Raw genomic sequence first — 25,989 nt, 5'->3', positions numbered from 1 at the left:
CCTGTTGTTTGCAAAACTGAGGGAGTGTCATGAAAAATCACTGAGCATTTCCATATTTTTGTTAAATATTTATTTGTTACAGAGCAAACTCATTTTTTATGACAAAATATTAATATTTGGTTAATTATCCATAAGGTATATGAGCATGTCTACATGGCACGCAAAGTCTGATGCAAGGCAATAATGTAGTAGACATAAGGAAAATTAGGAAAATTATAATAATAATAATTCAATGCAGGCAAACAGGTTTTTTTACTGACCTGCAATTTATGTATTTTCAAAATACATTCCACAAGAAATGCAAATGAAAGAAAACATTTTTAGTCAAATTAATTATTCATACAAGCTGGGAAATAAAAAAATTCTGAATCTGATCATATATACTGTATATATATATATATATATATATTCTCTTTAATGAGCTTGTGTGCTGCAGGGAAGTTAGTGTGGATAAGGTGCAGAGTCCGGACTGGTTGGTTTCCTATAACTTCTCGTCTCCCTCCTCCACATCCTTCAGACTGAGAACCTCCAGGGAGCCGCGGCCTTTGGTCTCACAGCGGATCAGCTCGTCCATCTCCCGGTAGCAGCCGGGATCCACCAGACACACCTGAGGGGGGGGGAGACACAGATGTTCACACAGGGAGAATGGGAACTTTAAAATCATGGGACGATACAGTTTTAGTTTTTGGGAGAATTTAAATGATGTCTGATTGTAACTCTGCACAAATCCACAGTCCTGAAGACCTGATTGTTGTATTCAGTGACTGTGCAGTTTGCTCTGGGAGGTTCACAGACAGGCCTTTCGTGTTCCTTCACCATTTCCAGCTGCTCGTTGAAGTCTTCACTCTCCACGACCTGCAGGAGCGGCTTCAGCTTCTCCTTCAGCCTCTTGGCCTCTTTGGCTGGCAGCACCAGCCGCAGCCTCATGTGGGCTCTCTGGATCTCCATGGTCTCCTTCAGCTGCCGGATCACCTCCAGGGCCTGGGGAAAGGACACAGGCACAAACAGATCATCACTGCCAGAACAAAGGGAGGAAACTAAACACAGACTCTCACAGTTTGAGGCTCCAGCATAAAGAACTTGGTTGGTAGTGATGCCTTCATGAAAGAGCAAACCTGTGTTTTCCCCTCACCTGCTGCTTCGTGCTCTTATTGGCCTTGACAGAGTAGTGGATGTCCTTCATCGCCCGCTCGATCAGGTTGACTGTGTAGGGCCTCTTGGTCTCTGGGTTGACGCACTTCTCCGCCACTATAGTCGCAATGTCCCGGAACATGGTCTCCAGCTGACTGTGCCGCTCCTTGTCTGACACCTGGAGCTCTCCTTTGGCCAAGATCTGTCCACAACATTAATAAACAGACAGGTTAAAGGTCAGGGGGTGACAGGGGATATTGTAGAGGGCAGTAGCCTGGGAAACTCTCATTTATGGCTTCATAACGTCCAGAATTGACGACTGCAATACCATTCTCTATGGCACATCGTCAAAAGTACAATACATCCTGAACTCTTGCTACTTGCCTGTGACCACATCACCCTCGTACCTCACAAACTCCACTGGCTTCCTGTCCAACAGTCGATCCTTTTCAAAGTCCTTCTCCTTCACTCACAAATCCCACTATAACCAGGCCCCTCTGACCTCACTGTCACTGACATGCTCCACCACCACCACCACCACCACCACACTCCCTCCGCTCCTCTGAGGCCGACCTCCTCTCACTTCCGCTCAGGACCAAGCACCGGACCTGGGGCTACGGAGCCTCCTCCACAGCTGTCCACCTTCAAAATATTACTAAATATTTACATGAACAAGTATTGAAATTAATATATAGAGACAGAGAGTAGGACAAGGATCATTATGGGTGATCTCATTGTCTCCAGTCTGGCACATTTTACACTTGGTTTTTTAGGTTTTAATGCCAGTTTTTAGTTTTGTCATCTTTTATGAGTTATATCCTTTTAGTGTTTTTATCCTTTTACGTGTTTTCAGGGCAGGTGCGATACTCAACTCACTGGTATTGTGCGTTATTATTCCGGGTCTTACATGATAAGTCCTTGTGTGGTGTTTTGTTGTTGTTGTACAATGTACTGTTCTGCTGCTGCTGTAGCACTTTGGCCCAAATTTGACCACCTCTAATTACAAAGAACTGATTTTGGGTTTCAAACAAACCCAAAACTTCGGACGACCCGCTGATGTGGACCAAACGCTCCAGTGTCTACTCCTGTAAACCCAGAGCTGCTTGAAGGTCCAAGGTAAGTGAACGTGTCTCGTGTGGGGAAACACCCTGCGATCATTACTGCAGAGTCAAACCTGCAGTGAATCTAAGTGACGAACATCCAGGACGAGGTTTCTTCACCTGTTTGCACATCTCCGTCAGGTCGTCTGTCCCGAAGGCTGTGGTCAGATCCTCCTTCTTCGCCACTTGGCCCTTGGACACGTTGACGAACACGGACTGAGTCTGCAGAACCTCGTCCAGGTCTTTCTCTCTGGAGGACACACACACACCATGTCACAACACTTGTTTTGGGGGTTTATATCTCAGCTTAAGGAGCGTGTGGGTGATTCAAACCGACAGATCAGAGCTAATTACACGTTTAACGAGAGAAAACAGGAGGTAAACACATTGTTTTGGAAGCGGAACACGTGCAGATCGTGTGGTTGTTGTTGTTGTTGACACTGTACTCACGCTCCGGATCTCCAGCTCAGCACCTTGTTCTTGTAACAGGCGATTTCGAAGCGCTTGCCCCCTTTCTTCATCCTCACCACCGCCACGTTGGTGAGGCGGATTTGGTTTGTCGGGGTAAAAATCGACATGTTTTCAACGAGGCGACGAGACCGAGAACTGCTGCGCCACTGACGAGGAGGGGTGCACGGGTGCGCTGTTATTCACGGTCCCCTGCGCAACACTGGCCTTCGCGAAGGTTCCGCCTGCGATAATGGAAAAACAACAAACAGACGGAATAATTTAAAAAAACGACTTCTTCTTTGTTTTGAAGTTGAAAAATAATATATTTGGACACAAGAACAACACGTGGATATGAAACTTAAATACACGTGAGTCTCAAAGTAAAAAATCCGGTAAATATATTAGAAATAAAACTTTTAAAACAGCCAAACACACAACTTCAAAGTGACGGAATCTTTCTTCACACCATCAGGAAAACAAAATTAGTTTTATTATTAAATATCAAGGCTTCGTTTCCTTTTAGTTTTGCTTCGAGTCAATCCGCTTCATCCACAACGCTAAAGAACTCCACCTCCCAGCATGCTCCGCGGCCAAAAACAAACATGGTGGCGCACTGTTCCAGGTGCGGAGGAGTGTTCACGCCGCAGAGATGCTGAGCCTCATCTTCGTCTTCCTCCTCTTCGCGGGGCGCGTGTCGGCCTCGGACGCTAAAGGTGAATCCACTTTGTTCACGTGCCAACTCCGAGCTGACTTTGTGCTAACGCTGCTAGCTAGCATGTGTTGCTAGCCCCCTGGCTCTCGCCCCTACCAACCTGCTGCAGGTCAGCCGAGGTGAAGAGGATATATCCGGGTTTGGGGGTTTCAGGATCCGCCGCTGTCTGCCGCAGCCCCGTGGGAACCCCCCCGCTTTTACTGCATGTGTGCACGTAGCATTGCTGTTGCTAGCTTAGCTTCCCTGTGAAACCAAGAGTTTGATGCCTTGTCTCCCTCTCCAGTTTCTCAGGATGAGCACAGACACACCGAGAGCTTCCTCACGTCCCTGTGGCACAACCGACTCTACCTGTACTCGGCTGCGGCTCTGGTGTTCGGGGTCTGGTTCTCCCTGAAGGTGGCTCTGAAGAAGGTGAATCCCCTCTTCCTCACATCCCCTCTTCACTCAAGATGTCAATTATTCAAGATAAGATAAGATGAGACTTTATTAGTCCCACAATGGGGACATTTGCAGGATCACAGCAGGAAGAGTCGAACTAGGCACCAGCAAGTAATAAGTGACAAGCAATACTGAAGTGTAAGGAATATATAGAAAAATATGAATGTAATTAAACTATAATACACAGTGTAAAGACAGGAGAATATGTTCAGTGAATGGTTTGCACATGAACCGTTGATAATGCACAGACAGATGAATATAGCTCAGTAAAGAGTTAAAGTTCAGTCCATAATGGTTGTGCATGTAGTTTTACTGGGAGCAGAGCTGGTTGTACTGTCCCACTGCTGCAGAAAGGAACGACCTGCGATCCCTCACCTTCAGACACTTGGGGTGAACCAGGCTGTGGCTGAAGGAGCTGCCCAGTGCTGTGGTGGTGTCCTGCAGGGGGGGGGGGGACTGGTTGTCCATCATCCTCCTCCTCTGTCCCACCACCCCCAGGACCGAGCTGGCCCTCCTCCTCATCAGGACACCCAGTCTCTTCCTGTCAGCAGTCGAAATGTCTTGTTCTGCTGTAGATTTGTGTGAAACTGTTCTGTCAAGAGCTGCTGCTTTTTCCCTCCTTGTTTTCCAACTTTAAGATCCGTCGTTTCTTCCTCTGTGTGTTTCCAGAAAAGCTTCTCCAAGCCCGTCGGTCCGTGGGTCTACAAAGCTGTGCAGAACAACGACCGCCCTGACTCTGTGGAGTACGTGTCGGGAGTTAAGATCTTCTACGGTTCACAAACTGGAACAGCAAAGGTAGAGATGTTCGCTGAAAAGGTTAACAAGGTCCCCGAGCTCATAGTGTCGACATTAAAGACAAGATCATCCTGTAAGTTGACCAGTTGATATAACCAGTCACTGACACAATGCTGAAGAATCAAAAGAAGTTTTACATAAGTAGGATTTCATTCAGGGCTATACAAACAAACCTGGTTCACCATAACCATGTATTCAGCTTTTGTAAAGCAGAATTTCACACAAAATATGTAAGTGAAATTCCAGCCGTGATTAAATTAATCACACACAGTATATTTATCATTCTGACATCAACGGACACTTTTCATTTTCTCAGGGTTTCGCAAAAGAGCTGTCGGAAGAGGTGAAGACTTTGGGAATACCAGCGGAGGTGACTGACATGAAAGACTACGATCCAGATGATCGACTGGCTGATGAGGTAAAATGATAATAATAATCTTTATTTATGTAGTACAAATATAATAAGGGCACTAATAGTTTATGATTAAAAAAAAGAAAAAAAAAGAAAGGAAAATCAGCAGATCGCAGCCGTAGGAAGGAACCAGACCATTCAAGGCTTTTAAATCGAGCAGTAAAATCTTAAAATCAAATATTAATCTCACAGGAAGCAAGTGAAGTGCAGCACGGATTTGTGTAATGTGGACGTTTCTCTTTGTATCCACTGCAGCTTTTGGATGACTCGCCTGCTCATCCATTACACGAGTCATGTCGGGAAGAAATAAAAAAAAATGACCTGATACGCCTGAAGCTGGACCGCACCACTTTAGTCACTTGAGCATCAAAGTACAACTCTGAATTAAAAAAAAACAGTTGTGGGCCTCTTTCCCAACATGATTGGATAAAGTACCCAGATTAGAGGAGAGGTTATTAAAGCGTTTAGTGCCGGGGCCACAGGGGATAATTATAATCATCTCTAATTTGGAGTCATTCAGCTGCAGGAGGTGTTTGGACATGCAATTTTTAATTTCAGCAACGCAGAACATGAAAGGGGATGAATCAGCGATACCAGGCTTTCACAGGAAAGATAATTGGGTGTCATCCGCGTCAGTAGAAAGCAGTGTCATGGCTATTTGCCCCAGTGGGGGGATCCCCAACTGGACCCATGTGGGTCACCACGAAATAAAGTAGACAGTTTGGAGATTAGACACTTCAGAGCTGCATCACTGAGGGTAACATAATTCTTCAGATGGCTGATTATGATATTAGGCTTCATTGTATCAAAGGCTGAACTGAGGTCAAGGAATTGAAATGAAGACCTGACGTGAGTCGGCTTCAAGCTGTTGTTCAGGGATGACCTTAATCATAGGGATGTAGAGAAGGCTTCTTTGAAAGGGTTTTATCAGTAGTATGTTTAAATCACGAGGGGAAAATACCAGTAGACAGAGAGCAGGTGAGAACCAACTGTCTGAAATACAGCTTTTATAAACCAGTGAGAATTCAGCCTGAAGGGCAGGTGAGGGATTCACAGGGTTGACAGAGAGATTTCCCTGAAAAGGGTTAATGCTGAGGATGTTTTTATCATCCGTGCAGCCGATCTCTACAGTTTTATTATAAAGGGAATATAGAAATTCCTCACATCTCTCTGGGGAGGATTCAGCTGTCTGACTGGGCAGGGGACCAATCACATAATTTATTGTTTTAAAATGGATTCTGGGAGTGTGACCCTTCCTAGTATTCTGATTTGAAAAATTGGTGTTGCTCCCCCTCTGTGATTGTTCGCTGATAAGAGGACAATAAATCTCTCCGGGAGGCAAAAGAAACTCTGAGTTTATCATCTCTGCTCGGCATTCCTCCGTTGTCTGTTTAGATTTTGTAAATCTTTATTTAGCCCCAAGCAGAGAAGAAGGCCTCAGTGTTTTTATATCTGATTTGAAGATACATAATCTAAAATGCTTGAGCAAAAAGCTGTTAAAAAAAGCACAGACAAGCTTATTTACAGGTGAGGGGTTTCTGTTCTCTGGTAGTAATGTGTTTTGATGCTGTAATAACTGTGACACAAGCGAGGAACAGACAATGACGTCCCCGGGGGAAGCTGAGTCCAAAGAGAAGAGGCTTTGTCTTTGTCTCATAAAGGTCAGACAGGTGATAAAAATATATGAGTGTGATGAGGTATTTGGCCCTAAAACCTGATAAAAGATGAAAAGATTGTCCTCGAGCAAGAACCTGAACCACCAAACATCAGAGCTTCTCATCTTAACCCTTAACTTCATCATTTCATAAATTAAGCGACTAATTTATGCATCAGTTAATTGTTGCAGCGCTGTTCCGAGGATAAGGAAGCTGTGTGTAATGCAGTGAGAGTTCGCTCTGGGCTGTCAATTAAATCTCTAAAATGTAACTTCAAGCGGATAAGGCCTGGAAACGTGCACTTACATGCAAGACTCAATCAGAACAGAATTAATCAGAGTGTAAGAAATGATAAGTTATTAATTTAGAGCCGAACAACAAACAGCACAGTAATCCTCAAGTTCTGTGATGTTGCAGCAGCTCAGCCTTTTCCTCCGTCTATTTCCCCGATTTGATTCTTCAGACGACAGCACAGAGGAAAATGCGTTTCACTAATCCTGCTCAGTTGAAGAAAGATGGATTAATCTCATCAGTGTTGCCTTTTTTATTTTGTGGCCACTGTGCAGTGCACTGAGAGATGAATCAGAGATTGGTTGACTGCTGCACGGCAGGAGAGAAAATAGCCATTTATTCAACAGGGCAGTAATATAGTTTTCTGGGATGGAAAGAAAATTGAGAATGAAAAAGACGGCAGGCAGCAGCAGCTCTCTGGATTCAGCTCGACATGAGACAGCTGCTTCACTTCAGAAGTTTTCTGGTTATTCATACATGGACCTACTTTATATTCAATCTAGACTGATTTTCTAGTCTTGTGGACAAGTCCGCATAATCTACTTTGTGTATTATTCATCACTCAGCTTCCACAAGTGATAAATGCTGAAAATATGATAAGTTCTTCTTCCTGGAGCAAGTTGTTCATGGTGCTTTGGTGCATTCTTCTTCGGCTACGACTTAAAGTAGTTTGTTTCGGTGTCTCCTTTCTGCTCCATATTGTTCAGAGTTGATCCATAATTTTGTTCCTCAAATCCAAATTAACACTGGTGTTTAATTTTGTTTCCAAAAAAGAAAACCCTATGTTTATAGTAGTTCTTTTTATGAGAAAGCAAATGTCTTATCACTTGAGAACACGTGATGGACATGAAACTGGAAGAATTCAAATATGTCAGGATGAACAAGAGGAGTCACGTATCAGACGCAGACTTGGAAAGACGATGAGTTTTTGTGTCGACGTTCTGTAAAGAAAAACACTGAGCTTCTCACAACAGAACTTGTACGTCATGTCCTGCCTCCTGCTGCTCTACAGCCGCCATCCCTCGCCTTAATGTTCCAGAGTCTTCCTGTTGTTATGGATGACTCTGTCCCAAATGTCTTACTGCTCTGTTTCACTGTCCTTTTATGTCTCCATTCAGTGCACCAGTAAGTCGGTCTGCGTGTTCCTTGTGGCCACGTACACGGACGGACAGCCCACAGAGAACGCAGAGTGGTTCTGTAAGTGGCTGGAGGAGGCGTCCACTGACTTCCGATACGGGAAGACCTTCCTCAAAGGCCTCAGATACGCAGTATTTGGTCTGGGCCACTCTGTCTACGAAGGCCACTACAACACGGTGAGAGATTTCTGTCAGATTAATGATAATACTGCTTTGTCACACGCTTTATAATCAGTTGAAGACGTTTCACAACTGTAGTTCAGAAGCGGGAAACATAATCTGTTCCTCTTCCAACTCCAGGTGGGTACAAATGTGGACAAGTGGCTCTGGATGCTGAGCGGCATGCGGATCATGACCCGAGGGGAGGGCGACTGTAACGTGGTGAAAAGCCGTAATGGCAGCATCCAGGCAGACTACCAGGCCTGGAAGGGGAAGTTCCTGGACCGGCTACAGGCCCTGGCCAAGGGAGAGAAGAAGAGCGGCAGCAGGGACTCTAAAACCGGAGGCTCCTGTAAGAATCAGAGAGAAGATGGACACGTGGTGGAGGAGCAGGAGGAGGAGGAGAAGGCAGCGCCGCAGGAAGTCAGCTCCGAGGTAATGATCTGGAACGACACAATCATTATATATGATTAATCCACAACTGTTACATCCCAAATCTAATCAAGTTTTAATGCTTTTTTTAACTGAAAGACCCAAAAGCTAAACATACTTTATTATTTAGTCCACATATTGTGTCCATGTGTTCAGAGACAGATACGTGGGGGGGGGGGGGTGTCCTGGATCTGGGATCTGGTTCTCTGTTTTTTGTGTAGTTTCAGTCTCTTGTACTCGCAACACATGTAAATGTTACGACATCATTCTCGGACAAACAACCTGTTTATTTTCTCCCCTCGACCTTCGCCCGAAGTTTTAATCATTAACAGTTTTAACAACATAGTGATTCCTCTTTCTTGTTTCATCATTAGATCATAAAACAGAGTATAACTCAGCCAAGTCCTTCGGGTCAGATCGAAAACTGAAATTTGATTAAGTAAAATGTCCTGTCAGTCAAATCAGAGGACAGGAGGAAGAGGAGTGTTTCTCTCACTTTATTCTAAGTTTGTGTTACACTGTTAATCCTTTTTTAACGACACTGATGTTTGTCAAGGGCAGCATGGTGTCGGGGGGGAAATATCATCTCTGTCAACCCTGTCAATCATTTAGAAATTCGAAAAGTTGCGCCAATCGCTGAAAATAAAGATTTCACAAAAAAAAAAGCAAAAACAGACGTGTAATATATATACACACACGCACAGCTGTCACACGGATCACGGTGCACGCAGATGACCAGTTGTCATGGCAGCGGGCACCTCGGCGCCAACTCTAGCTGACACTTCTTCCCCTCGGTCTGCAACACTCAACGCTCTTTCTGTGCGCTCGGCGGCGGCGGCATTCAACCGGAACCGAGAGCAGCTGAGAACGTTGGCGAGGCAACAACCAGCATCGTGTTTTTCTCTGCCCATCGTACGACTCAGGCGCCGCCGCCGCCGCACATGTGGGCAGCGGCTTCCACACCCGGGCCATGATTTAAGGCAAACTCTATGAAACGCTATGTACGTGCGATGGTTAATTTAATCAGGCAGCATGAGAGGGGATAATTATGTACAATAAATACTTCCCATATGGGCTCCCCCTGCTCAATGAAGTTTTTAATTGGTTACGGGCTGGAACATATGTGACTCTCTGCGGTCGGGAGGATCATTTGCATTTTCCTTTCAGTCGTCTGTCTCCTCGTGTCCTTGACCTTTTTTTCCTGAAAACATTTTTGAATCCACTAATGTGGGTTTTGTTCTTCTCTCTTGTTTCAGGAAGAACTGTTGGAATCCAGCAGTGATGAGGACGAGTCAGGGCTGCAGGATGAGAAGAAATCCGGTTCAGTGGTGGACATGGAGGATCTGGGCAACATCATGAACAGCATGAAGAAAGCCAAGGTCAGACTCCTTCCACTGAACACTGTCCAAGTCACCATGGCCCTTTAAAATAATCCCAGTTACCATCGTAGCACCTTTCCCTATCCTCAGTACTTCTAAAGTGTCTCAGGCACTCGTCTACAACGGAGTATTCAGCGATTGAGTACTACATACGGAGTACTGTACGTTTCTGCTTCTCGATACGAGGCCGATGTACAGCACGTAGCTGTTTGCATCATAGTTGTACAGTCTGGAGGTTGCTCTTGCCTCATCATGCAGCAGGTTTATTTTCAGTGCGTCTGTGTTAAGGTCTACAAACGGGCATCGTCGTCGCATTAAGCTTCCGCCCGCGTTAATCCAGCCTAAGAGTGTTAAGTGAGGAGGAAAGAGTGGTGGCACTGAGGGAGAGATGGCAGATGGGCTGATAGACACCAGACCCCGGCAGGCGAGAAGCAGAGGCTTGCGTAATAGTGAGGACGCCCACCTCGCAGACGTGTGAGGAACGGGTGACTCAAGAAGAGCAGAGAAAGATGGTTGAGGCTTTATCAGTCTCCTTTTTATGAGCCGGGCAAAAAGAAGTGAGCGATGAGAGCAGAGAAAATAGAAAATATGAATGTTCCAGTTGTTTTGAATCTCATTTCAGGGGAAACATTCATGGAAACTTTGACTTGAGTGAGTTTATAATAAATTCTGTTCACTAGTTTTCATGTTGCATTAACAACGGTTGTGTTCAAACAGAAACAAATCATAGAAAAGCTCCACAGGCTGTGAACCCATGATCCTGATGTTGGTTGGTTTTATTCCAAAACTTTGATGAAAACCAGTTTTATTTTGCCTTTTATTAGTTAGTGGCAATGAAAGAGAGAAAATAATGCGGCAAGCTGGGAGTCAAACTGGCAACCTCATCTCTATTGTTTACTGGAAACCTTGAACGTGTAATAGTAGTCGATCAACCTATAAGCCCATTTATTTCTTTCTTTGGTGGATATTATACATTTCTCACTCTTTAACACTTTAAAATATTCTCCAGGTGCAGTTTTTCATTCTCAGCTGGAAATATCAGGTCATAACAACAAGATGCTCGGAGCACGAGCTGCTTTTGAGAATTGAAATGAAACTTTTTAAGGAAGATTTGCCTTTCTGAGTATTTTCTCTTCAGGTCAGGGAAGTGTGAAATCATTTTCTTCTGTTTTTCAGTCTCTACCTTAGACGGAACATTTCATGTGACCGCAGTTTGACGTGAGCCATTCTGGTTCCTAAAGTTTGTTCTCATGAATGAATGATGCTTCACGACAGAGTTCCTGTTTATGTCTCGCACACAGACGAGGGAACATGACGTGAACAACAGGACCGTCCCTTGTTTTGTGACATAAATATTACAGTGTATTGTGTGTTGGCTCTGGGAGGTTTGGACAGACGTCTGTGTCAGAGCCCTCAGTTCTTATCGGTTGTGTCTGTCGCCGTGAGAAGAGCCAGACTACGTTTAGTTTTTATTCTCATTCTCTTCTCTTCCTGAAGATTTGCGGCCAAACACAAACGTTCCCATTCACTCCCATTCCTCCGTTTCGCCTGCTGCAAATATACTTTTATTCAACCTGTAACTTGCCTCATAACGTTCTAATTATTTGCTGCGATAGCTCGTGTCATGATGACAAGTTTGCTGTGCGTAGAGGAAACTAATTAGTGTTTTCTTTGCATAATTTGGTCGCACAGAGCAGGCGGCACAAGATGTAATTAGTTGTTTTTTTTGTTGTTACATTAAACATTTGCTCTCGCCAAGAGACGACGAGTATTTAGCCAAGCTACAAATTAAGTGTGAACAAGGAAATTAGCTAATTTACGACGGAGCAGCGGCTTAGATTCAGGGGTTCAATCTGTTTCGTGCGACTCCCTGTTAATAATCCTGACTGCTGAATATGGAGTTGATCTTTCACAATTGAGTCTCCGGGTTATTGATGAAGAATGGACTCTGTGTTGCTGTATTCAACACGAAGCTGAAGATCAGCCGTGGTGTGGAACTGCTTGAGATGCGCCTCTTTAGAACTGATCTCAGGCCGTGTTTGACCACTAGGTGATGGCAGAGACCCTCAGTTAACTTGGACTCTGAGTGAATCATTGGTCTCCGGCTGATATTCAACACTTGCTGTTGTTTCACTTCTGAAGATATTTGCATGAATCAATAAGATCGACGCTTCACAGATTTTTTTTTTTTTTGTTTATGCAACCAAACGGAAACCAGACCTTCATTTATATCTTGAGTCTGTGTTCATGTGCTTTGACTCACTGGTGGTAAATGCTCTTTAAGTGAATTGTTCTGGATTCATTAATTTCCTCTCTGGCTTCCATTGAGTTAGATTTTATTACCGTCTTCCCCTAACGATCATGGCAATGTTTCATCACGTTTGTTTACTCATATTTTTCCATATTCATTACACAGCTATGTGAGCCTCCATAGGAATACGCAGACGTGACCTTGCAGTTAAAGTAAAAGTCAGCACATTAACCTTCTTGGTGTGAGGCGAACCACTGCAGCACTTCTTTAATCTAATGATCCAGACTTGATCTGTTTTTATGGATCTTGTCTGAACTTAATTTAAAAAACATTTGGTCTTTAAAATTCATTTCAGAAAAGGAGCCTGCAGCATTAATTGTTTAGATTTTTCTTTTTATTATTGATTAATTGATTGACGTGTCGGCAGCTGTCTACTTTCTTCACAAATCATCTCTCACTTGAACAAGTTACTTCATCCAACCCTATAAATCCAAATGATGAAGAGATAAATATGTTACAGATGGATTTACCTGCATTCATTTAGTTGTGCTTGTTGCCAGGCAGGATTGAGAAAGACTGAATTACTTCTGAACTTGATGATAGGTTCATGTCTGCGATTCTTCAAACGTCCCCATTGATCGACTGGCTGTGATTGGCTTCCAGATTGCAGAGCTCATATTGCTCAATTTTACTCTATGTCAGTCTTTTGGGCTGTAGATTTATTCATATTCTGTCTTGTGTCAGATTTTCCATTGTTGCTCTTATTGATTTTGCACCTTTGCATTGGCAATAAAACTTTGTCCCATAGGAGTCGTCTGTTTCTGCCAGTTGTCCAGTTCATGCAGGCGAAGTGTTGCCAGATAGAAGATAGTGTGGAGCGGATCAATAACCTGAGCAGCTGCACAGCGTTCTCAGCTGAGTTTAAATGTTAACTCGGTTTCCAGGGGAAAGAAGATGAGGTGCAGATGCTGCTTTGACTTAAAGGTCTGTGGTGTTAACGCACAAACTCAGTGGTGACAATGGAGAAACGGAGAAAGTCTTTTGTTTGCTAAATATGTGTCCAACAACTAGAATGGCCCAACAGATAAAAACACATTTAACTACTTGATCTGGAGTTTCGTGGAAATCTGTTCAGTAGTTTTTGCGTAATCCTGCTGACACACAAACAAACAAACAAACAGGGATGAAAACACAACCTCAATGGTACCATATTAGTTAGTATGTTGTGTATCCTTTACATCACCACCGCTATAGCTCCATGTAAACAAGCTGTTTAAACACTGACCGAGAAACGACTCACTACAGGAATGTCGGATTTTGTTGCTTCACAATGTTCAAGTCACAAATTGATCATCTTCTTCATGCAGGTGATACAGAAGCTGTGAAGAGAATGATGCAATACTTTTTGCATTCGTAAATAAACATGACTCATTTATTATTGTTTGTGTCCCCTGAAATGTAGAAGTATACATATTAAAGCTTTAATTGGTATAATAATTAAAAAGGCACTGCCACATGGGTAATTCAGGTTCTTTATGCAGTATTAATCACATCCTCATTTGTACGTGTGTAACTGCAGAACTAGGTGCTGATGCTTTATTAATTTATTCTATTCCCAGGTCTTCTTCCGCTTCTTCTCGCTCTCTTTCATGTCTCTGAGCCTTCGGGTTTCTCCGTTGGTCACCTGCCCGTCTCTCTGTGTTGTCGATGCACTGTCCAGCTGCATCAGCCTCGTTTTGTGTCACGGTTCCAGAGCTCAGTTCGATGCTGTGAGATGTCCCAGTTCTGTTTGTCCGGACAGGCCCGGTCATGACTGGATGTCTGAAGGCTCTCAGGCTGAGCAGTGGGGATCAGGGGCCGGGGCCAGATGAATCACAAGGGCCGCACGCTAAACGCCACAGGGACAGATTGTTGCACTGTCGGCTGCTTGTTGTGTATGTTTTCTGAATTTTCAGTTTGTGGAAGTGGACATTTGTGCTGCCTGAGAGTCGGAAACTAGTCTCCTCATCTTCTGCGATTTAAAGGAAATTGCAGGTTACAGAATTCTCATGTCTGGTTCAAATACCTGGAAACTTAAACAAGCTTTTTGAGCCACATCCTGGTGATAATGTGCCTCAGTGTGGCTAACGCTGTCCCTGATTGACTGTGTGTGTGGGCTGCCACAGACCAGCACTGATATCTGGATGTAGAGCTTGACTTATAGCATCCATTAAACCACCCAAAGCACAGCAGCACCCCGCACAATTTGCAGAAAGATAAATGACGTGTCCCGATGTCCATCCAGCTCAGCACCTAATCTTCTTCCACCATGAGAATGAGGTGTTGGCGGTTTCTGACACAGCGTAATGGTTTGTTTATTTACTGCATCCCCTGCTGACAAAGGAAACTGCTCACGGTAGGGACCGTTGCTGCTGCTGTTAGTAATGTGCCATCGCTGATGTACATGGGGCCTTAGCTCCTAAATGAGACCTACAGTACGTGGCCTCAGCTGCAGAGAGCACATAGAGCTGCTATGGGCTTGGAAGGTGAAAGTACACCGTTGTGTGGTTTGTCAGCAGAGACAGATGGGCCCTGAACACCTGACGTCACGCTCAGACGCACAATCCATAGGTTGTGTATTCACACCGCTCATGTTTAAGCTTGGTCTCTTCTCGGTGATAATCTTCAGGCTGCGTCCGAAATCACCCCATCACTCACTAACCCCAATAGGCTCTTGCAGGATTATGACGTACAACAACATCTGCCAGTGGAAAATCCCACAATGAATTTAAAATGTTTATTTTACACCTAGTTTTAATACTTTTATTTATTTATATTTACATTTGTACGACGGGTCAGGCTGTTCCTGCTGTTCTCTCGTCTCTCCTCCACAAGGGCAATGCATGATGGTATATATTGCTCGGTTAGTGACCACCGGTTGTACCCTATTTTTCATGATGCATTATGGGAAACGAGTGCACTCTGTAGGGAACAAAAACATCCGCTACCACTACAAAATGACTCCACCGTGTAGCTTAATTTGTAGCCGCAGCAGACACCACTCAACACTGTACCTGCTTTTCACCAAACAGACAAGGTTTTGCAAATGATGTTGCTGCACGTCTGCAGGATGTGTGTGAATAAGCAGCTTTAATGTCCAAAACAATCAGTCACTGCTGTTTCAAGTTTTCAGTTTGCTCTTCACATAACGTTCCGATGGAGCTCACACTACTTTCAGTCGAGTGGTAATCACACTGGCTTGGCTGAAGCACCTAGACCTCGTTCGCCCACATTTCTCAGAGACATTTTCACGACTCAGTGGCACATTTCTGTAGCATTTATAGCCGTGAGACCAATGAACAGGAGCCATCGCCCTGCAGCGAGCTGCACAGGAACCAGGGGAATGTCTCAGTTCCTCAGGAACACGCATACAAACACTTGTCAATGTTTGCTGACAGCGTATCGGCCCCTTAAGAGTGCTGCTGTGCTGAGAAGGTGACATACACCATATCCTGATACAAGCCAACGCAGAGGCACCAGTAGAGTAATTGTGAGGAGCTGTCACTTGAACATGTTTAATCTGAACGGCAGCTCGTCCACCACTTTCTGAAGAGGAAAACCTACTCTACTCTAATACCTACTCCCCTGGGGCAACTTCTCTAGCAGAACTTAATCTTCTGTTGTATCTGTAAACAGCATCTGTAAGATATTTAGATTTACATACAAATGCTGTTCACAAATGCAATCCGAGCCTGAAGGAAGCTTTTAATCCTTGAAAGCAAAAGGCTGCAGTGGCTTTGTTCATCAAAAGCTGTCGCGATATAAAGTCCAAGAATTGTCGTATCAAGCTCAAGTCCCTTTGTTGCATTTCACTGGGCCCCTGAAGGACCTTAAGACAACTATGCTGTCTAGACGAGACGAGGCCCCTTTGCTCAAATCTATTACTAAATGGTTATTTCATACACAAAGTTATGTAAGAACTAAATCACAGCCCTTGATTTCCAGTTCCTTCCAACATCTAACGCTTCAGAGGAGCTTTTTAGTATTTCTTACTTATAACTTGTTTCCTTAAAGTCTTAGCACTTAAAAGACCTTTCTGAATAAGTAGTAGCTGCTTCCTCAACATTCGATGCCTTCATCTGGATTAAAGAAACAAACAAAACTTGAGCTCTTTGTTTCTTTGACCTTCTCTGATGCTGCTGAAGTTAAAACATGCAGTTATTTAATCTGCTCTGGCTCTTCAGGACATTTGCTGCAGTGACGGGTGTGATCAAGTTGCAGTTTGCAGAACAATATCCTAAAAACATCTCCCCATTTGTCGGCATTGTTCTGTCGGCAACACAAAATCCCTTGAGTCATCGTTGGCCAGTGACTCGTTGCTAACCTGGATGGTTCTCGACCAAGTTAGCAGAGGAACAGGGAACTGTTGTGACGCCAGGTCGGCCCACATCAAACCTTGACTCCTCTAGTGTCCGGTGATGATGGTGCGGTCAAACAGAAACTTATAACTCCTATATCTTAGAACATGGTCAGGTAGACATGAGATTGCAAACGGTTTTAAATCGAGATCATGATTTGATCATATAACTTAAATTTCTATTTATTTAAAGATGTATACAGCAAAACCAAAGGCTGATGTTTCAAGATTCCACAGATCGTGGTTTTAAACAATGACTGATTTGTGAGTTCTGTGTCGACAGAGCAAAGAGGAGGGTCGAGGAGGCGGACAGATGGTGAAGCTGTCGAAGCTGAATGGAGTGAAGAAGACTGAGGATGAAGAGGAGAGGAGAGAGATGATCACCCCGGCCCTGAGAGAGGCACTGACCAAACAAGGTGAGGAGCAGAGGATCTTTCTTTAGTAAAACAACATGTTCTGACTTATACATACAATAAATACAGCCAGTTTGAGAGGAACATCTGCCGGGTATCGCTGGTGACTGTATAATATTCACTGTGTATAATATATGCATATAATTATAGCTGCATTACTTGGCAATAAGAAAATCACTTTACAAACTGAGCACACCAGCTGCTGCTGCGTATCTTTAACCTTGCCAAGGTCACAAGGGCGGCAAAGATGTAATTCACTCTGGAAAAGAAATTATGAGTCGTGTCTTTTTTTCTTTTTTTTTCAGCAGAATGCATTACAAGCATGCCCCCCCCCCCCCCCCCTCCCCCCCCCCCCCCCCGGCCTCCCCCTCCTCCCCCCATCCCCTAATTCCTTAACAGAGGTGTCAGTTTTCTCAAAGTCAAGTTAAATCAGGTACTTAATGATGTTTTCTTCCAAAATCATTGCGCATCCATTTGCCTCAAACACTGATGCTCCTTGTAGAAAGAGGGAATATGTGAGTATTCAGAAGCTGAAAGTGCATCTTGGTGCAGTCTTTATTTTTTTCTGGGGGAATGTTTGATGTCTAATGGCTCTGAAAAGACGTCCTGCTGTCCAGTTACCCTCCTCCTGTCCTCAGGGCGCCGTCCAGCTCCTCCCTGCTCCCACACTGTAACCACAGCAGAACTACTCTCAGCTTCTGTCCTCATGATATTCACGTTCTTAATTCAATGACCAGCATTAAGGAAAAATGTGATTGTCTAGATTTGAGGGATATGACATTAACTCACTGAAACGTGTCTTATCACCCAGGGAAAGTGGGAAAGTTTCACCGAGTCCTTTACGTTTAAAACTTGAGATTTTAATTGGATTAAGATGAGGAAATATCCTGGTGAAGAAAAAAACAATGCATTTATGGATAAAAAGAACTTTAATGGCATAATTAAAAAATCTATGTAAGAGGAAAATGCAATAAAAGATACAGAAGATAATAGAAAACTAAATTAGAAAATGAACATTGACTAAATCATGAAGCTGAATAAAAAGAGAGAAGTAAAAATTTAGGACTTTAAATTAGATTTTAATTTATATGGGGTGGGAGACGATTCATTTGATCTATTCTAATATTTAGTTAATTCAGGCAGGTCACTTTAATGACCCCCCCGCTGTTGGCTTACACAACACTCTATAAATAGGACTGAGCAAGACTTCATCTGACCAAATGCCGACCTATTTCATGGTGTGTGTGTTGGCAACGTTCGGTCCCAGTGGACAGTTTGTTTTATTTGCAAAGTAAAAGGAGCAAAGGATGAAAGTTTTGGCTTTGTTTGAATGAGACTGGGTCTTGGACGGATGTTTTATAGCCGATTTTTCTGGCATGACATGATGGAGGCAAAAGTCCCACTACTGAAAGCGTCCAAGAAAGTTTGGACATGGCTCCATGTTTCAGGCAAATCATGTGCCATCAACTTTCAGATGGAGTCCAACCTGTACACGGTTTCCTCAAATCAAAACCAGGAATGTCACCGTTATGGTTTAGTGAAAACTGTGTTTTGTTTCTTTATTTTTTTTGCTCCATTTGTAGCTGCAGGTGACGTGTTTGTCTGCAACAACAGAAAACAACAGAAGTGGGTTATCGGTCAGTGTTGTCTTTGATGTAGCTGCAGATTTTTTAAATGAGGCGATATTCTAAGTTCAGAGAGTTTAACAAGAGGCTGTGGCAAGAAAACTACAGAAACAACCGTCGATTTCCATGAAACTCGGTGGAAGGATGGGACATGGGCCAAGACAGAACCTGATTAATTTTGGGGCGGATCGGGACAAAGAGCTTTCTTTCCTCTTTTTGCAAAGTTTCCCGGGGCATAATTCATGAATCTTAATGAAAAATCTGGCATATTTAGACGAGTGATATCTATGAATATGTGAAATTTGGTGCAGCTTGATTGAATTTAAGAGGACTGTTGGGCCTTGGTTGAAATATGTGCTATACTTGCCACCATTCTAGGTTTTTTTTGATTAAACAAATCTGCTCCCTGCTCATTTTATTTCCCCCCCAGGTGGCTCAGAGTGGAGAACAGAGTATCGCACATAAATAGTAAATAATGTTGCACCCAAATAGCTTTCATCTCAAGTTATTTAGTTCCACAGTTAGAGGCCACCACTGGTTTTGTGCCCTACAGATTAAAAGTCTTCTGAGTAAGGACTTGTTTCTGTTCAGCAGCAGTTTACAGTTGATGTGGTCTGGTGGCAAATTTAAGTCGTCTATAAAGAGCTGGTTGAGAAGCAGGTGGTCACTAATTTAACCACAGAAACAGATGTTTGAGTAACAGGCTTTCACTTTGTATTCAGTCTGTTCATCTGAACTTTTACACCTTCACGTCACGACCAGCAGCTGAAGACATTATGTTTTATGGATGTCCGTCCGTCCGAACGCCTTGAAGAAATGTCTTCAAATCTGGTGCAGATGTTTAGTTGGACCCACGAATGAACTGCTTCGAATCTGGTGGTCAAAGGTCAAAGTGTGACCTCACCGTACATGTTCTGTGCCTTGTGAACAGAACATCTCAGGAACACCTCATGGGAGTTTCTTCAAATTTGGCACAAATGTTCTCTTAGACCCCCGAAATCAGATCAGAATCAGATGGTCTTAAACCATGATATCTTCAAGTCCTAGGTAAAATGTGACCAGTTGAACTCAAAGATGAGCTGATTAGAATATTTCAGTTGATGTTCAAAGGTCATGGTGACCTCATATGAGTCTGAAGTGTATGAAGACAGAAGCTGAACTTGTTGGTGGAGGAAAACAAGCGCTGGGTCATTTTTCACTTTGACTGAACTACTGATGCTTTGCACTTGTAGGTTTGTAAGATTATTAATAGCACATGTTAGTTTTTAGCAGACACCATTCCTCAGAGAAAGGAGAAATAGTAAACTTTCCTCTCCATCTACTCCCCCCCCTCACTTTGGCTTGAGCTCCACTGACACATGAGATAAAGTCACTGGCAATTGAATTCTCTAACAAACACAAGTGAGGAAACTTTGTTCCCATTAGGACTATTAATAATAGTTAAATAAACTGTCGGCCGGTCCAGGTCCCTTCTGTGGTTTCCACTGGGATCTTTCATTTCAATGAGCCTTGCAGTAACTAGGAACGAGGTCAGACGAGGACACGCTCCGAGGCATTTTAAGGCCGAGAATCAATTTGATGTCGGTCACAACACCACAGCAAACATTAGGTGAAGAAATTCAATTCTGTGTGCGTGTGTGCGTTTTGTGTGTGTGTGTGCCTTTGGGTGTTTTTTCTACTGGTCAAGAACACCATTGACCAGCCGCAGGCAGTTTCATTCAGGTGGTAAATCAAAGCAAGGACAGTGTGTGAGCATTTTATTTTTCTTCAGATATTCTCCTAAATTGCCGTGACGAATGATGAATGAGTTGGATTTGACTCATCAAGCATCAAACCTGAGATGTGTGGAAGCTGTGAGAGCTCGTATCCATCTTAACTAAAGTTTCCTGCTATTTAGACATTTAATCTACACGGGTTAAGTAGGATCTACTAAAAAATATAAAATCGAAGCCTGCAGCAAGGACTCTCCCAACATGGCTGTTTGTATCAGGTGCTATGAGGCTGTGAGAGAGAGGCCGACTTATAAAGAAATTGAATTGGACACAGTTCTTCCTCCTCCTCCTGTGCTGAAAGGGAGCTGGAAGTCCTCTCCTCCTCTTCCTCCTCTCCCTTCCTGCTGTTAGCTTGTCCTTGAGCACTTGCTCGTGGATTTACTGAGATGCTGAGTAGCTTTGAGCAAAGGACTGTGAATGAACAGGATTTTGTGAAAGCATGACTTTATAGACAGATAATGTAATCTCCACTTTTCTGTGTATTAGTTATAAGCTGAATTTGTCTTAAATGGTTCTAGAAACAGACTCTCTGATTCTTATTCTCCTCACATGCTCTTTTTCTTTCTATGCAGGCTACAAACTAATTGGAAGTCACTCAGGAGTGAAGCTTTGTCGATGGACCAAGGTATTAGATTTAACATAATAGAGCATACGATTTTTTTGACAAACTCACATGATTCACATTGACTGTGTCTCTTCTGTTGGTTAGTCTATGTTGCGAGGGAGAGGAGGCTGCTACAAACACACTTTCTACGGGATCGAGTCCCACCGCTGCATGGAAACGACCCCCAGCCTCGCCTGCGCTAACAAGTGCGTCTTCTGCTGGAGGTATGTACCCTACAAACAAATCCACCAGCATTTAAGGAATATTAGTAGAGCTCGACTGATTTTACTCGCCATTGGAAAGCAAAAATCATATCGATAAATCAACCGGGCTGTAATTATCTTTCTGTATGTTCAGTTTTCATGTTTAGAAAAGGGTTGAACTTGTTTCCTCCATGAGGCACCGAGCAATGTTCTCTCTCTGCGGCACACACGTTTATTATTAATGCGCAGAAGACGAATGGCGAGCGCAACCGCGAGGCCGAAAAGGTGGACAGTGATTCGTCGTGACACTGGTGAGAGACTGGGCCCTCTCCACCTCTCAAGATTCATTTGGAAAGGCGACTGTGTTGAGCAGTGAAAGGTCGCTGTCAGAATGTGCAGCGGTGAACCGCGTCCCTGTCGCCACGGATATGCCGGTCTCTCTGCAGGCAGATATGTGAGATGACGGGGAGTCAGCAGTTTCAGGGCACAGACGTATCGCCGCCGCTGCTCTCGCCATCCGTCTCCGCAGCAACAGGTGGAAGTGGATGTGACGGACACGGCCGGTGCGTGTGGTGTGTGCCCATATGCACGCAACAGACTGTCGGATATTTGTTATGTCTCAGGATTTGTTTTTGCACCCAGACATCACACTTTTACAGTGAATAGGTGTCATCAACACCTAGAGGAGGTGCAATCTTTAGAGTAGGATGGATTCTTTCCCTTTATGTGTTTTTATAGCGTGAGAATACGCACGACCAGCTTGTTTCACTTTCAGATTGAGAATAAACTTCTGTGATATTCTTCACCTCGATAGAAGGATGTTTTCGTGGCTCCAGTGAAATATGTTTAACTTTTATTACCAGAATCTGTCTCAATCACATAAATACATCAAGCGTGATACCGACTGTCAGCTGATACTCGGTTCAGCCTCTGTGATGAAACAATAAGGGCGACAAACCTGTGAATACCACCAGTGTGTAGCTGAGATCATGTAACGTCGCCTCAGCTCTAAGGCTTGTTTGAATTTGTCCAGCTCCTCATCTGTTTTGTTGTCTGCACCACTAACAGACATCACACCAACCCGGTGGGCACAGAGTGGCGCTGGAAGATGGACCCAGCAGAGAAAATCCTGCAGGAGGCCGTGGAGAAGCACCAGAGCCTCATCCGACAGTTCAGAGGTTTGTTTATGTTCCATCGCTACGATCATCTCTGTTTCTGTGACAAGTCTGTCTGGCTTTTTATTTATCGATCCATCAGTTAGTAGTGCAACATTATACATTTTATTCTTCACATAGAAATAAACTCAGACACATGCAGCAACATCTTCATCGCACTCTGCCTGATTCCTATGTTGAACTTACTGCTCGTGACCTCTAACACTCGGGGAAGTGTAGCAGAGGGAAGATCAGAATGCTAATGGTTTGTCTGTTGTTTCTTCCCAGCCTCGCTATAGCAGCTCATCAATCACTCCTCCACACACACACACACACACACACACACACACACACACACACACACACACACACACACACACACACACACACACACACACACACACACACACACACACACACACACACACACACACACACACACACACACACACACACACACAATGTAATTTCCCCATCTTGCTCCTTCACTGCGTCCTATTTGTCCCAACTCTCTTTATTTTCAACAGTGGTGCTGTAACCTCGCAGATGGTTCCACAGAAAGAGCAGGAATTACACTGGGTATTGTTTTGTAGTAGAAGAATTAACCTCGTCTGGATCCACAGTTCTGGGCTCCATTTGTACGACTTGTACTTGATACTATTTCCATGTGGGATTTGATTCTCTGGCTTCCACCGGCGTTGGCTGAGGACGTCTGGTTAGGCGCCCAAAGCTCAGGCAAAACAGAATTTCGTTATCGTTCTGTGAGTATTCCCTGAGCAGATTTTCTCTTACGGCTTTTGAGGAAATGTTGTCAAAACAAAGTGGTGACACATTAATCAGATATTTATCAAAGACAAACAAGCGCTGATTAGAAAATTGTTTTGTATTCCACAGGGATTCTAAGCTTAAAAAACAAGATCTTCACCAGTTTAGAATTAAGACTTGAACAGAAGTAGCAGCCGACTGTGCATGATTCTTATTGATTTGTCTGTTTTTGACTTTTTTGTTAATTAAGGAATTAATCATTTAATTCAAAAGTACCAGGCAAAGTTTTCTCAGGTGAACTTGTTTTGCCATGATGTTAGACAGAAAAGTAATAGACTCTGACATTGCCCCAGTTTGCAGCCCATTGAAACAGATTTACTCTGCAGACCCCAGAGTCAGAACAGCCACATCAACTCTCACAAGCTGTTTCAACACAAGAACTCCTGAGACTGGCTGCTCAGTTGGGTCTAGACATGGAGATTGTCCGAGGGAGACGGGTTCACAACAACAAGGAAATGTCCAGAACATTTAAGCAAGGGGCTGCTTGGATGAGACAGGAGATAACGTATAAATTCAACTGTGGAAATCAAGTGTTTTTGCACATCAACACCGGCATTTATCCTTATTATCAAAAGCTCTCGAATCTCGCTTTAGACGTCACTTTCCAAGTTGATGTCTAATACAAAATCCGCAGTACGTTGACGTGCACGACTGTACCTCCAGCTGAAGCATCCTTAAAGCCTGGTTAGATCCTGTGACCATCAGAGTCGGATGATCTAACCTCAAAGCCACTGCTGATCCCATTATAAAATAACGAGGCCATTGTCCTGACATGATGCAGAAGCCAAATGCTAAAAACCTCTGAGACGTATCGTCTTTAAAAGGCCCACTTTTATAGCTCCTATCGTTCTCTGTGTTATTCATAATGAGCTATCAGGCATTTTGTCATTGAAAATGTAATTTCCTGATGTGATCATAATGGAACAGTTGTGCACACAAGCTTATGTTGCCAGTAAGCTGCTCTTTAGTCCACTTAGAGTGAGAAACACATTTGTCACTAAAGGGATTACAGCCACAATGTATTGTGCTGGAAATAATAAAAAGTACATTTTTAGATGCTTTGACAAATCAAAGCTTTGCAGTTGAAATAACAAGTATAATGGAGCAAAGTGAAATCCCATATTGTCATTATCGTCTCTAATTTCCTTTCCAGTTCGGCAGCGTTCAGGTCCATTTGCCGTCCACAGTGATGCACTGGTGAATGTGAATTATCCAGATGACTCCTCTGAAGCCCTCTGTATGGTTTACCAGATCGGTTTCTGCTCTGACTGCTTGATAATCTTCTGCCTAAAAGGTCTCATCGAATAGCAGCTTTAAATACCACGTTACTGTTTATTATGTAAAGTTATTAGTCACCTTTTTTAAAGTGTGAATATATGCTGTTTAATGTGCTGCCACTTTTCACTTCAGTGTTTTATATCAGGTTCTTCTCCCCTGAGTTCTGTGTTGATTTATTTCTGCTGTCACAGGAAGTTGGGACAGGATATACCAAAACAATTTCCAGGACCATTTGAAACTATAAACAACTAGAATGGTTTATTGAGGTTTTAACTTGCACTTTGATTATTTTATTTAGTATTTCACATTTTGTGTGTGTGTGTGTGTGTGTGTGTGTGTGTGTGTGTGTGTGTGTGTGTGTGTGTGTGTGTGTGTGTGTGTGTGTGTGTGTGTGTGTGTGTGTGTGTGTGTGTGTGTGTGTGTGTGTGTGTGTGTTTGTGTGTGTGTGTGTGTGTGTTTGTGTTCGTGTGTGTTCGTGTGTGTTCGAGGCATCACGATACATTTCAAATGATTTAATGTCACCGTGTGGCACATTTGCATATGAGGAAGAAGATTGGGGATGTTCTGACTTTCACAGCCAAGTCAGTGCATGAATTAAACATTTAGTTCCGTCATTCTCTTAGCCACAACATCACCGCACTTTTAACATTTAAGAAGACTCACTCCCGTCATGAATTCTCCACTTAACTGTATGAACTTTAAATTTTAAGTCTATTGATGAAAAAATACCAGTGGAAAGTGTTTCGGTAAGATTGTGAAAAAAGCCAATTAAACAGGGATAAGAAGTACAGGACAGGATAATGATTTGCTAACCATCTTCCATGAGTGTGGGTGTCTCCACACAGAGGGCAGGTCAAGTCCAGGAGAAATCGAAGGGCTTTGATAATAGCTGTCATCTCTTGAATCAATTCACTGGCTTCTAATAGAGTCCCATGTCCTCGCTGATAGACTTGATTTCACTCTCTGCCCCGAGAGGGTGAGCTATGTGAGACTTTAATGGAATTTCACATAACTAATTCCACAAGATGCATACATTTAATGAGATTTCTGACACACACACACACACACTTACCGTCAGCCTCAGCTGGCTTTTATGAACAGAGTTAAGTGGGATTTCTCCTGGGGGGGGACAGCTTGCCTTTCTGATGTCTTTGCATATGTCGTGCGATGTAATTTGTCCTTGAAAGCCGGCGCAGTAACAGTTGCTCTCTGCGGTTTCGACCATAGAGAATTTTGAGACCTTATCAATAATTCATGGACATTTTCATAAAGCATACGAAGGCAACAGTCCAAAGTTTTATTTAATTAAGATTCCCTGCTTGTAGCCTTAAATGAAATGGCATCTGCTGTAGCTACATCAATATGACATCAAATCCCA

The 25,989-nt window shown here is 43.4% G+C and overlaps 2 protein-coding genes across 3 annotated transcripts in view; one reads left to right on the top strand and one right to left on the bottom strand.

Annotated features, from left to right (window-relative positions):
* Nucleotides 1–53: 53 nt before the first annotated feature.
* On the bottom strand, nt 54–2,899 carry sbds (SBDS ribosome maturation factor). 2 transcript variants are annotated; one of them, XM_034603491.1, is made up of 5 exons: nt 2,682–2,899; nt 2,352–2,481; nt 1,133–1,333; nt 724–981; nt 54–682 (listed from the first exon to the last, which is right to left on the bottom strand). In XM_034603491.1, exons 1-5 carry the CDS (start codon nt 2,807–2,809, stop codon nt 482–484), a joined length of 918 nt encoding a protein of 305 aa, XP_034459382.1. In that variant the 5' UTR covers nt 2,810–2,899; the 3' UTR covers nt 54–481. The 2 variants fall into 2 exon arrangements, with proteins under 2 accessions (XP_034459382.1, XP_034459383.1); XM_034603492.1 differs by having other exon boundaries at nt 54–607; nt 817–981; nt 2,682–2,895.
* A 348-nt stretch (nt 2,900–3,247) lies between these two features.
* The window catches only part of tyw1 (tRNA-yW synthesizing protein 1 homolog (S. cerevisiae)), a 48,033-nt gene continuing 25,291 nt past the window's right edge, over nt 3,248–25,989 (top strand). Inside the window, exons 1-11 of the mRNA XM_034603469.1 lie at nt 3,248–3,394; nt 3,677–3,804; nt 4,501–4,626; nt 4,943–5,044; nt 8,103–8,297; nt 8,421–8,714; nt 9,968–10,090; nt 17,021–17,153; nt 21,120–21,172; nt 21,257–21,375; nt 22,423–22,532. Coding sequence (XP_034459360.1) covers nt 3,331–3,394; nt 3,677–3,804; nt 4,501–4,626; nt 4,943–5,044; nt 8,103–8,297; nt 8,421–8,714; nt 9,968–10,090; nt 17,021–17,153; nt 21,120–21,172; nt 21,257–21,375; nt 22,423–22,532 — 1,447 coding nt within the window. The 5' untranslated portion in view covers nt 3,248–3,330. The remainder of the gene's footprint in view (nt 3,395–3,676; nt 3,805–4,500; nt 4,627–4,942; nt 5,045–8,102; nt 8,298–8,420; nt 8,715–9,967; nt 10,091–17,020; nt 17,154–21,119; nt 21,173–21,256; nt 21,376–22,422; nt 22,533–25,989) is intronic.

Source organism: Hippoglossus hippoglossus, chromosome 13 (assembly GCF_009819705.1).
Source record: "Hippoglossus hippoglossus isolate fHipHip1 chromosome 13, fHipHip1.pri, whole genome shotgun sequence".
NCBI classification, from domain to species: domain Eukaryota; kingdom Metazoa; phylum Chordata; class Actinopteri; order Pleuronectiformes; family Pleuronectidae; genus Hippoglossus; species Hippoglossus hippoglossus.
This window is presented reverse-complemented; position numbering and strand designations above follow the sequence as displayed.